Genomic DNA, 12,907 nt, shown 5'->3' with positions numbered 1-12,907 from the left:
CTACCCAGCGCCCTTCCCATAATGCAGTTCTCCAGTGTCAAATTAATGTGTATTTTTAATTTCCATGTGATCATGTTTTATCCGTGTTTTAATTTTTGAGGAATTTTTAAAACTATATTTTTTTAGGAATTGTTTGCTTCTAAATACTCCATTCTAAGTGAACTGTCCATATGTCAGTTCACGTGTCAAATTTCAGTAAGGTTTTTAAGGCACCAAACTGCAAAGTGAAATATTACACAACAATAATTCAGTTAATCGGTGTGCCTCCTATCTGCTCGAGAGAAGGGCCCTTGCTCAACATCTTTACACTGCTTCACCATGTACGTTACTCTGCAGCATTGATGACAAATGTGGCGAGATTTTTTTTTAATGTATTTTTAATGCATGAGGTTATCCTATTCAGTAGAAAATCTTCATGTTTTCCATTCATATACAAATTGTCTACTAAGCCTCTTTCATCCACTATCTTTATTTAAAATGACTTATGCTTGGTGTAACAATTTGGTCCTATTTAAAAATGGATGAGCGAGTATTTTATATGCACATGCTTATGTGTAGTGGAGTATATTTACATAGTAATTGTATGTTCACCTCTTAAGCTGCCTCACAGAAGCACTACTTATTAATATCCCCACGCTACACTGCTTCAGGAATATTTCATCTGATGAGCTAGTTCAGAAGATGGGTAGAACACGAAGTACTCTCTACAATGTAATACATTGCTCCACTTCCCACCGATACACACATGTGCAGTTCGTCTTATCTAAGACCGTAGGCTGTGGAGGATTCCATTTTGGACGTGGTTTATTTAGAATTGTGCCACGATATAATACATTTTCTTCCGTGAGTGTCTTTCTGCTTCTCTGCAGTGAAATATAACAATCGTCTGAATATGTTAAAGTCCCAATGAAATAGACGATTTTGTGTGCTCTTCTACAGAAAATTATAAAGGTATGCAAGTGGCATAGTAATCCTCCAACTCCAAGAGGGCATTTTGAAATGTGTGTTTAATATTGACGCAACACCATCATGCAGTTTTGTAATTGTATGCACATTCAATCTACAGGCCCTGTATATATATTTTTTCATGATTTGTTGCACTGTGATATAGTATAATTCCTCTTATCTGTGTTCATGTTGGATTACGTGGTCATGGATGTGAAAATGTAGTTGCAATATTTTTTTACGCTTTAAGTTTACCATGAATTCTTCAAAATGCATGGATAATAGGAAGAATTGTGGACCCCACGTACAGTATAATGCATGTATAAGAAGATTTCAAACAACAGAAGCTGCGCTGTATATTAATTCTTTTATTCATGACTCAAAAATAGAACACAATTTTGTAATTACAGATGCACCGCATGTTTTGTCCTATTAGTATATCACCCTATCTAGCTCAAGATGTCATCAAGGCCAATCTCATGCCACCGCACCTCGTGCCTGCCCTTTCTACCCTCTTCCAGATCCCACAGCCGCTGCACAGTAGACACGTGACCTCCAAGATCTGTGGTAACAGTATCCCAACCATTAGATCTTAGGTCTCGGTCACTGAACTCGTTTAGCACTAAATCGGAGCTCTTGTTAAATGATGGGACCCCCTCAGGCGGTGTGCAGTTAATCCTTTGGGCAAAGTGAGCTCTTAGAGTTAAAACCAAAATAAATGACTGATGGCAACAGCTCTGGAAACATTCAACGACAAAAATACTTCCGCAGTCTTTGTTCAAATAAAGCTGTAGTCTGGGGTAAATTAACAGGATGCGGGAGAAGGAATGACGGTCAATTGCAAATATAAAGGAGATATATTTGGTGTGACATATCTTTGTCAGGGATGCTGCCATGGTGTAAAGGTCAGCACGTTGGGCTCGCAATACAAAGGTCACCGGTTCGACCTCCCGCTGTAGCAGTTGAAACATTGGGAAGGTTTTTTTTGTACCAATTTTAACCCCTCCCCCCAACGCCACCCTCTGCCCTGCCAGGAGCATACATGTGTACACCACAGTCGATTGGCAGATCGTGTGCGGTGGGGTAAAGTGTGGGTACTCCGATCTAAGATGTCTGGACACTGTGGAAGACGAGGCCAAAGCAAAAAAATTAACCCGTAAAAACAAAGTTTTTCACTATAAATCCTTTATATGCGTGGCGGCTAGAGTCCTCTCGTCCTCTGGCTTGAGATGGCTGCCACCTATGGGTCAGATGATTGCCTGCCACCATTAAGCAATTGGTAATTAAATATAATTAATTTTTTCCTAAAAAGTGTAAAATTTTGGAAAAATGTTTTCACGAAAATAAATGGTCACGCACAACGAGTCTGTGTGCAAAATGTCAGCTCGATTGGATCACGGGAAGTGGGTTAAAAAACGACCGAAAGATTTGCACGGTCGTAAGCGCGCAAGCAAGCAAGCGAGTGAACTTAATATAAAGGATTTAATAAATACTCTCCGGCGGGGCTCTTGTAGAGCTCTCTCAAGTGGGAGGCATTTTTTTCCGTCAGCGGCGTGATCCAAAAAAAATCGCAGTCCCGCATCCTTTTTTTTGCCACCTTTTCTGCTCTACTCAGGAGTAAAAAAAAATAAGAAAGAGAACTTAAAAAGTCCGTATGAAGTGACAGTGTGAAGACTCGACGCACACTTCTTATTCGACGGTGGCTTGTTACGAAAAGGGTTAACGTTCCGCTTGCTACCTGTGATGTGCGATGCAGGCCGTGGCAGCACAGGCATGGCAGAGCAGAATGTGCCACATTTCTCTTTGCAAAAGCAATAGGGCTGAAGAGTGTGATCACCAGTTCATGGGTTTCACACTTGTAATAGAAAACATAAATTAGTTTTCCATTCAGAGCTTTGTGTTCGTTTCCCTCGCCTTTGACAACTGTGCTATCACATTGTGGTCTCTACTGATGGAACCCACATTAAACCATTCCATTTGGCTCCCCGTTTTTTGTTTTAACGGCATATGTTATAGGTGAATACCCAAATGTGCATTATAAAGCACATTTAGTTTTAACTATGTACTAAATTGCGGGCGAATTTTTTTCACGTTATGACTCACAATTCCTATGCTACCACAGAGAATTGGAAAATTATATTTTTCTTGAATTATTTTCATCACAACTGTGATCGAATCAATCTTGAATTTTCAGCCCTGAAGATGAACGGGTAGTGTTTAAAATTTAAACAGGACCATTAGCCAAAGTAACTTTGACCTCAATTGAATTGGTGATTCAAGTATTAGCTTTAATTAATTGTTGAAGATATTTCCGATAAAAAATATATATCTGCTCACAAATGCACAAACATGCCTTGCACATGATTTTTGCATGGGTGTCTCGGACTCGCAAGGACTGATTTAATGTTAACGAATTAGCCAGTTATGGGAATTTTGGCCAGACCAGGGATTTTATTGGCATACAGTGGAATTTTACCACGGACACCAGAGCTGACATCTCTGCTCTTATCAAAGAGTGCCGAGGGATCTTTAGTGTCCACAGAGTGGAAGGGATTTCCATTTAGTTTCTCATTTGAATGACAGTACCTCCTACACAACAGTGACCCCTTAGTCTATGCTGGGGACATGGCGGCACCCTGTCCTACGAAGCAATCAAGTCTATTTTCTCCCTCATTGCTCGGTGGTGTGTACCCATCAAGGTAGTGATGAGGCTTAATTCGTTATGCTTAGATTCTGATGAGATCATTCTCGAAGGTGGTTTGGCAAATATTGATCACCTTGATATGCATATCAAAGCATGTGAAAATCTAAACATGCTCTTGTCAGGTTTATGAGATTCCTGTGAAATTGGAATGTGCTTTCACCGACCATGAATATCTTTGGACTTGCATGAATTGTTTATCGTTTGCCATGCATGCAAATGTTGTTAAACCCCAAAGTATGCATATTAGATATCATCAGAGTTATTCAAACACATGCAGACCTACAGTAACGATTAACATTACATTTTGTGTCTTGTCCTGCTTACTGATGTGGTGAGATAAGGCATTTGCTATGTTCCTCTGGGCTAGCTAAAGAGTGTCCTCTACATGACTTTAGAATCACATGCATTCCTCTAAACATTTCGGAGTGCTAAATGTGTATATTATTTATTTCTTACATAATTCCACAGGGGTGTTTATTCTAATTAGCAAGGATCCTCAGCCGCAACACAATAATAGTTTGATTTACAAACTAATTACGGGTATTTTTTTGTATAACTTTAGATCACCAATTTAGCGCTGAACAGCCTACGTTTTTTTCGTGAATTGTGTTTCAATGTTTGTTTGGTTCATTTCTTCTACATTTTGGCTCATGCGGAGCAACGTTATGTGGACAGCAGAACTGATATTACCAAACCCATTACAATTGTCTCAGTGTAAAACATACCGAACACTCTATCATCGAGTTGCAAATTAAAATAAGTTTTTTTATTATTATTAGAATTATTTATGTGTACGCGCTGACTTGTTGGACGTTAAGCGCACCCTCCAAGAGTGAGATTTACAACTGTAACGTAGTGAGGCCCTCTCTTAGATCAAAGTGACCTTATATGAACAAGAGCCCCCTATATTTATAGCATGGGGGCAGGTGATAAAGATGGCCCAGTGCCTGGAGATACCACCCACTGCCTGCCAGCCACTAAATAAATGCATACGAGCAGTGCTTGCCCTACAGTGTTGGAGGGTAAAGCCATGGGATTGCTCACCTCTTTTGTGAATATCTGCTGCCCTCAGGTTGTGCTTGAATTTAAATGATGAATTCATATCCTCCCTGTCAGTGCTGCAGGCACAAAGATTCACGTCACATCATCCCCTTGTGGCATAGTCTGGCCTAAATGGCGGCGAACTTTGGATAGTCTTTTCGCGCGCTGGGGAATGCTGCTGTTGTGTAAATGTTAAGCGCACTGGACTTGCAATCCAGAGATTGCCATTTCGATTCAATAATCCCCGTTAGGCAGTTGAAACGGTTGAAATGATTCTTAAATCCCCACTATCTTTTGTTCACCCAGCAGAATAATTGGGCATACCACAGTCCATCAGCAGGTTGCGTGTGGTGGGGTAAATTGTGGTACTCACACCTCAGCTAAGACGTTTCGTGGAGGCCCTTCAGCATGACCAGAGCTGCACCTTTATCCTTTTCTGTATTAATAGTACAGGTTTTTTTTTTGTTTAATATAGGTAGGTGATGAAATGGCTATGGCGCTCGCTGCGTAATTCTTTCGCAATTTCAAATCCTCTTCCAGGCAAACAATTGCAGGGCTGCACCTTCTACCTATTCTGCACACGCGACTCACCCGTGTGTGTGACCCTCGCGCGGCGCTCTGTGTCTTCCCCCGTCTTCTTTTTTCAGAGCTGTGCCCCGTGGACTGCGGTGCCCATGGCGTGTGCATCGGCGGGAGCTGCCACTGCCAAGAAGGCTGGGGTGGCGAGACGTGCGACCAGAAGGCCTGCCACCGCCACTGCGCCGAGCATGGCGCCTGCCGGGACGGGAAGTGCGAGTGCAACCAGGGCTGGAATGGGGAGCACTGCTCTGTCGGTGAGGCTTTCTGGGTTTTTTTTATTTTTTTTGCTGTGTTCTCATTCGCGACTCGGGCTCCGTGGAATCTCAAATATGGACGGAACAAAGGTCGCCCAAGTTTTCACAAGTCGAAATTTGTGCGCGCCTCTAAAACAAAAACAAATGGATTACGCGAGCGGGAACTATTTAGTTTTTGAGTGCTTCCTCAAGGGTAGTGTTGCAACGAGGTCAGTGGCAAGTTCACTGCACCTCCATCCCCAGTGCCCCCTGGCCTGGGATAGAATATAGATTGGCGAGTCCAAAAATTCAGGTGCCATTTATTTTGGCTCTTATTCGAGGTTCGAGACCTCTTACCTGCTCGACTCAGCTGGAGGAGAGAACATATTCCTGCCAATGTATGTTTTTCAACGGCAGCTAACCTCCACACAAGGCTTTGAAACACGTGCTGACCTGCATGGAAAAAATAGTCCATTATAATATGTGCATGTGCTCCACCTTTGGCCTATTGGTGTACGTCCCAGTATGCGCCTCCACGTTTATTTGTGCACTCTTCACCTTTTGTTCAAATTTATGTATCAGTATTCTAGTCCATGTGTCATCGCAAGTTATGAATACTGGATACAAACTTTTATCATTCGGTATGTTGGTCTGGTGCTTTTCTAAACTAAACGATCCAACTATTTTTATTTGACCAGGTAAAGCTCGCCGAGCTATATAGTGACATGGCTACAAATGATAGCTCGATTGAGTGGCTTATGTAGACATTCATAGTACCTAAATATTCCAAATGCGTATTTGTAAAAATCGCAGGACCCGGAGAAAAATTCATGCGTTTGGTAAAAAAAACGCTGCTGCAGTTGTTGTGCCCTCTGACAAAGGGGCCACCGGCTCTCTCATGTGTAAACTAAAACTAAACTCTTTTTAATTTAACCAGGAGCGACCTGGCCACATATGATAGCTCGAAGAAATGGCTTATTATGTGGAAATGTATAGCAAACCAAATATTATAGCGTGACATTGATTCTAAATGTGGAGGTGAAAGCCGGAGGACTCGGAGTAAAATGCACGCGACCATGGGGAGAACATGCAAACTCCAAATATACAGCAGGCACCAGGGTTGGGATTGAACCCACGAACTCCTGCATACCAAGCGAGGGAGTTAACATCTTGCCACTGTGCGATTTACCATCTCATTGCACCAAGAAACACGACGATGAATGCGTACATCGGGAAACAAATGCAAGTTAGAGACATCATGTTGACTAAAGGGAGACTAGTGGGCTTGGACAGGCCACATCGCTGGAAGGAATTATGATCACTGGTTGATACTAATGTAATGCGGTTGTAAACGGCCCTTCTGAGGTGCCGTCAGGGGGGGAGGAGTTAGGTCACGTGGGGGGGAGAGGGGTTGAGTATAGAAGGAGGGGAACCGGAAGAGCAGGGGGAGTGACGGGGAACCAGGAACAGAGGAAGGCCACGAAGGGCGAAGCGGGGTGTGGCGAGATCGCCACGAACACGGGGGGAGCGAGGATCGGCACCGTTGGCCAGCGGTGACCGACCCGAAGCAGCGAGGAGGCTGCAGTCAGCAGCGGGGCTGCACAGAGAGAGTGGGCAGCGGGTCTGCATACAGTGACAGCCAGAGGGTCTGCACATAGGGGTAGCAGCAAGTCTGCAGGGAGGAGGTTACAGTAGATGAAGCAGAGAGTCAGAGGGGTGAGGAAGCTATAATAGCAGTGAATAGCCGGGGGCTACAAATACAGGAGTTATAACAGAGTGCCGTGTGGGTAAAGACGTGAACCTGAATAAAGACACGAAGACAGAAAGAAGTGTTCGAGTCCTTTTATTACACTAATGATGGAGTGGCAGCCGAAGGAGGGAATGCTACAGAGGAGATGCCCATCATTGTGATGGAGCAATATTGTGTGCAGAAGGGAGATGGATTGTCGCATTGTTTGACTGTTGGGGATAGTGATGGTTTGGGGATGCCGTCATCCAGCGGTGGTTGATGATGATCATGATTATATGTGTAGTGTATGAATGTTAAATTTGTGTTATATGACCCACAGTAAAATAAGAATAAGAATTATTGTTTCGGATTATTATTGTATATGTTTTACAGTAATCATAATTATTGTAAATACAGAATATTTATAATGTTTCATACATTCACAATTACTAGGGGTGTGCCACCAGTTTGGAATTGAAATTCACCTGATTTTCGGCCTAACGAGGGTGTCAGTTCGGATGGACGCAAACAGCGTCGTGCGTGATCGGAACGGAGATCTGATCACGCTGATTATGTTAGATCGATCACATCCAAACCAAAACTAATTAACTTAAATAAATGGCCACAAGATCAATAAAAAGCATAACAATTCCACCTGATTGTTTAGCACGTAAAGATACGGTAAAAGCACCATTATGAATCCATAAAACAGGCATTAACCGTTATAAACATTACAGCTAACTTGGTCTCGGTGAGCAATGCTTTTGTGCTTTGCCTCGCTGAAGCTGCAGAATGCATTGCTTAGCGTTTTCTCCGACGTTGATACAGAGCCTTTGATTTCACGTAAAGTTACAGCCAATTGCTGTCAAAGAAAAACGGTAAAGGCGGAGCCCTGCAATTGCTTGTTCATGCTGCTGCTTGCAGAAGGACCTCTACTTGGATGGAGCTCTTGAGAGCCCCTTCTAGAGGGAATCTTTGGCCTACTCTTCCACGTTACGTTTGTATACTGGTGAATGTAGGGCAGTGGTGGGGCACGCCTGTAATCCAGCACTGTGGTGGCAGCGATGGCTGGAGGATCACCTTGCAAATGACAAAATAATGCAAAACTCCCTTCCCACGGGGATTGAGGTGCAATATCCTGACATGCCAGCAGAATACAGTTGCAGAAAAGTGTGGACTGACATAATCTGTCCCTTTTCCATGGGATCGAGTGTTGCAAGGGTTTTCTCCGGGTGCTCCGGTTTCCTTACACATGTGTAAACGTCGATTTAAAGCTTTCGTGACTGCAGGGATTCATCTTCTTGGTTCTTTCGGTAAAGTCACGTAGAAGGGAAATAAAAAAATAATACAATTAATATTAAAATAATAAAATAATAACTTTGTGCTTTCCTTTTATTATTTTGTTATTTCCCTTCTACGTGACTTTACCGAAAGAACCAAGAAGATGTGTGAACAGTCACTAATTGGCTGGAAAAAAAATCTGAATTTACAGAGAACTGCAGAGCAGTTGTTGGCGCCAGCTCACCGCCTGGCAGCCTTCCAGATTGTCTGTGGTTCCTTAGCGATGTTGAGATGCAGTTTGCGTTAATAACGCCGCCGTATAATCCTAAATAATTTGATTTTGTTGAGATTACAGCTGGGTGGACAGACGAGGGGAGGATTTTAATCAACTTGCCCATTGCTTCAGCTGGCACACTGAGAGATCAAACCGTTGACCTCGGTATTGAGAGTCCAATGTGGCAATTAGGGGTCGGCACGGTTTGGCTCAAACCACCAAACCGCGGTTTGAACCGAACCAAATCGGTTTGGTTTGGCTCTGTTTAAACTGGTTCGGTTTGGTTTGGGGCTACGAAAACCGACTGGGTTTGGCTCGGACAGGGTGGAACCGGCTCAAACTAGTTTGGTTGGTTGTAAAGGCCGAGTACAGCAATATCAAGGACATGATGACGGACATTCTCAACCAGCGCTACCCAGCGTTGACGACGGACGCGGCGCCGAAGGCGGCGCCGCGTGGCGGCATTAACATCCTCTTTGACATGGTCTACGCGCCCAACGCTCACGACGGCGCCGCCTCCGAGGTCGACCGCTTCCTGCTTGAGCCGACTCAGGACCTGAGCATGGACGTCGTCGAGTGGTGGAAGCTGTACGGCGGCAAGTACCCGCGCCTACGACGCATGGCCCTCGACTATTTGCCTATCCCGGCGTCGTCCGTGCCCTCCGAGACAGCAAACTCGGCCGCCAAGCGCTCCTTTCTCGACCGACCAAACCTGCACAAGTGCACGTTCAAGGCCGAGATGTGTGTGCGCTCGTGGGCGCGGATGTTGCCTAGTGTTGGGGTTTCACTGCCATTGAACTACCACACTGCGTTCAAGGACATTGGGCGTGCCAAGCTTGAGGAGATGGCTGTGGACGACATCGTCGTCCAGTACTTGCTAGTGAATCTCAATATGAAGAAAGCCTGCGTAGAAATTAGCGATTAATACACTTGATATTTGTATTGAATGCGAATATTGTTTGCCGCGCATCTTTTCGGTTTAAGCCAACTCAAGAGGTTTGGTTTAGCTTAGTTTGGTTTGGTTTTGGTTTGGTTTGGTTCAGTCGTCGCTGGTTTGGTTTCGTTTGGTTTGCTCAATTTGAAACCAGTTTGAGTCGGTTCAAACCGTGCCGACCCCTAGTGGCAATCACTAGAAAACCACTGGGAGCTATGCACTTTTTAAATCTAGATTTAAAACTCATTTATTTTGAATTGCTTTTTATGTATTTAGTTTGTTGTCCTTTCTCCGCCCCTCCGATTAGCGCAGTTGGCTACATACGGTGCGTAGAAGTTCGACGTACATACATGTAACTACGTCCGCATCCTCACATTGATATATTTATGCATAATTGCAGTACATTGTAAGCGTACAATTCATTCACTTAAACACGTATCAATACCTGAAATATCATAGGTGTCAGACGTTATGGTCAATCCCCTGCTGAATGACATCCTCCCAATGCCATCCGCCATCCCTCGTGGTCTTTGGATGCCTCAATCCATGGTATTTTCGGCTGCAAAGGTGCTATTTTTAATTTGTCTCTGTAAGACTTTACCTTGAAGTGTTGTATTAACGGGCGGATATTCGTGCGGCCTCATCAGGATTTACAGGCAGGACCACTCCCCAGGTAGACATGCCATCTGCTTCCAAAACCCTTTCACCTGCAACCCCCTGGAAACTGGGTAGGAATAAAATTACGACATCGTCGGTTTCCCGCCTTTGTTCCTGGCAGCTGTTAAGCAATGTGCAGCCTTACAATATTCGGCATTATCATGCAAGCACCGGGTCTTAATTAATTTTCCGAAATTGTCCAAAAGCATTTCAGTGTAGGTGACGTCTGAGACAATGCATTAATGCCTTCAGTGAGAACAAGCTTATGCGTGTTAGTGTTTATTAGCCACAGTTATTTATATACTTAATGCCATTAAGTGGGCCCTGGAGGCCCCGAGTTAGCCAAGATTACATTACACATTATAAAAGTTAGTTGCGATCCTATTTAGGCTCAGTTTCTGCCTGAGTGCATTGATCCACGCTGTCAGCTTTTGCTATTGCATTACAGTGGCAGCCGTATTATCTAAATTGCTCACGTTTGAACCTCTGCACCATCCAAACAGCCGTGCATGTTTGTTTGTGTGCACACGTGTGTCTGTCGACACTTCACGTGACCTCAAATGCATCTAGCCTGGCACACAAACACCGTGGTGTCGTCACCGCCACTTACTGGCGAATGGCGTTTAGAATTAGTTGTGTCTGTGTGTACCTGTCAAGGGCGTGCAGTGGCAAAGTGCTTAGCGCATTGCGCTACCAACTCGCCGATCTGAGTTCGATTCGCAGCCACATCTTACATCGGTGGCAAGTAATATCCGAACCGGTCCTGGGCTCTCCCCTAGGTCTACTCGTCCGTAAATGAGCACTTGCTGCAATATAGAAACATCAGCAGTGGGAGACAAAGGCGGATTAGCGTGGAGCTGGCCACACTAAACACTCGTGTATAATTCCAGCCTTGATCTGCTATCTCACAACACGACTCCCAAAAATACTGAATTATTATGGGGGGGGGGGGTGGTAGGGATCTTTATCTTTATGTACGTGTCAGTGTGCTTATGGAGGTGCGCTCGTAATATTGATCAACAGTTTGGACTTAGGCAGTTTGAGCCCTAATAAGCCGATTTTCCTGAGTGTGAAGCACGAACGTGGTGACACCTTTCTCTCTCCTGTACGCTTTATTTACATTCACTCTCGACATAATGGTGCAAAGCGAGAGAAAAAGAGAGAGAGAGAGAGAGTCAGAGAACAATCATCATTGTCCTTATCCCTCTTTTGTGATGAGATACATTTGATGCACAATTAGATACTGTACTTTCACAAGATCACTTACGGTTTGCGTAAGACATCGCATTTCATCGCGTTCTACTCCCTCTTGCTCCATTATCATCATCATCATCATCCCATCATCCCACTCAACCCACTCCCCTGCACCAATCAAAGACTTTAATACGTACCAAGGTCCCATGGTAATGCATCATCATTGATGCTATCACTGCTTTGTGGAACAACAGATTACTCTCCAAGCTTTTTCTTATCAAAAATGATTTGTCTATCTGGCCGTACACCTTAAGTGTGTTATCCATCACGTTACATACAATTTTCTCCGTTAATGGCCTTTGTTGCTAATGACCGTTCCCTAAAGGTAATTCATTTCATGTAGTTAAAAAAAATCTAAATAGAAAGAATAGTGCATGGACAATTTAGGTTAATGCCGCACATGTGGAACATTTTTCATGGTCGTGCCAAAGAGCTGATTATGAACTCGAATGACGGGAAAGTTGAATTAAAATGTTGGACCTTCAGATGTCTTGATTGTCCACCAGAAATTGTCAGACAGCCAGTGTGTGGGTCTCATTTGTCTGCTAAATGTTAACATGGTGATTAGCAGTGGCTGTATGAAAGTTTTTATCAAACATATATTTATCGAAATGTCAGAGATTTTTTTTTGAGGGGGCAGGGGAGCAGGATGATGGAAATATTAGAAGTAAATCTGCACGCCAAACACGAATTAACAAACGCACAAGAATGATTTTGCTTGGTCAAAATAAACAATAACAAAGTAAATCCAATTTGTGCACTTGTATCGATTAGCCCTGGCTCTCAGTTGAGTGGATTTCTTGCCTGTGTCCTACACATTGTGTACATGCCATTGGGTAGTGCATCTGTCGATTGGCACAAAATGTAAGCTAGTTTGTGGCAGGTGGACTGCAGTCTCTAAACCCGGTCTGCCACATCTGTGATGCTCCCATCAATGCACCCTGTTGCCGATTAGGTGCATGGATGTATTTGACATGTCTTCAACTGTTTCCCAAAAAATATTCTCCAGATTTAAATTGTGGTATCTTTTTTATTGTACGTTATTATTCGTATGTATCTCCTATTTTATCCCAATTGTGCTCTTGGTGTGATATCGTGCGACAGAGTGTTTAATTGTATGTCTCACAGGGCAGTGCAACCTTCCCATGTTAGAGGATGTTCCACGGAAGCACATATCAGAGAACTACTTCTGAGATCCCTTTAAGGTGGCAGCACATTCCCACTTGCCCTGAGTAGTGTACGTCACATGACAGTCAAACCAATATATTAATTCTCA

At 43.7% G+C, this 12,907-nt stretch overlaps 1 protein-coding gene across 1 annotated transcript in view; it reads left to right on the top strand.

Moving 5' to 3' along the window:
• The window catches only part of LOC133350905 (teneurin-3-like), a 490,302-nt gene that overhangs the window by 409,304 nt on the left and 68,091 nt on the right, over positions 1-12,907 (top strand). The window contains 1 exon segment of the mRNA XM_061565743.1: positions 5,338-5,523. Coding sequence (XP_061421727.1) covers positions 5,338-5,523 — 186 coding nt within the window.

The sequence above is a fragment of the Lethenteron reissneri genome, chromosome 35 (assembly GCF_015708825.2).
Source record: "Lethenteron reissneri isolate LAM-NWPU_2019-01 chromosome 35, ASM1570882v1, whole genome shotgun sequence".
NCBI classification, from domain to species: Eukaryota; Metazoa; Chordata; class Hyperoartia; order Petromyzontiformes; family Petromyzontidae; genus Lethenteron; species Lethenteron reissneri.
This window is presented reverse-complemented; position numbering and strand designations above follow the sequence as displayed.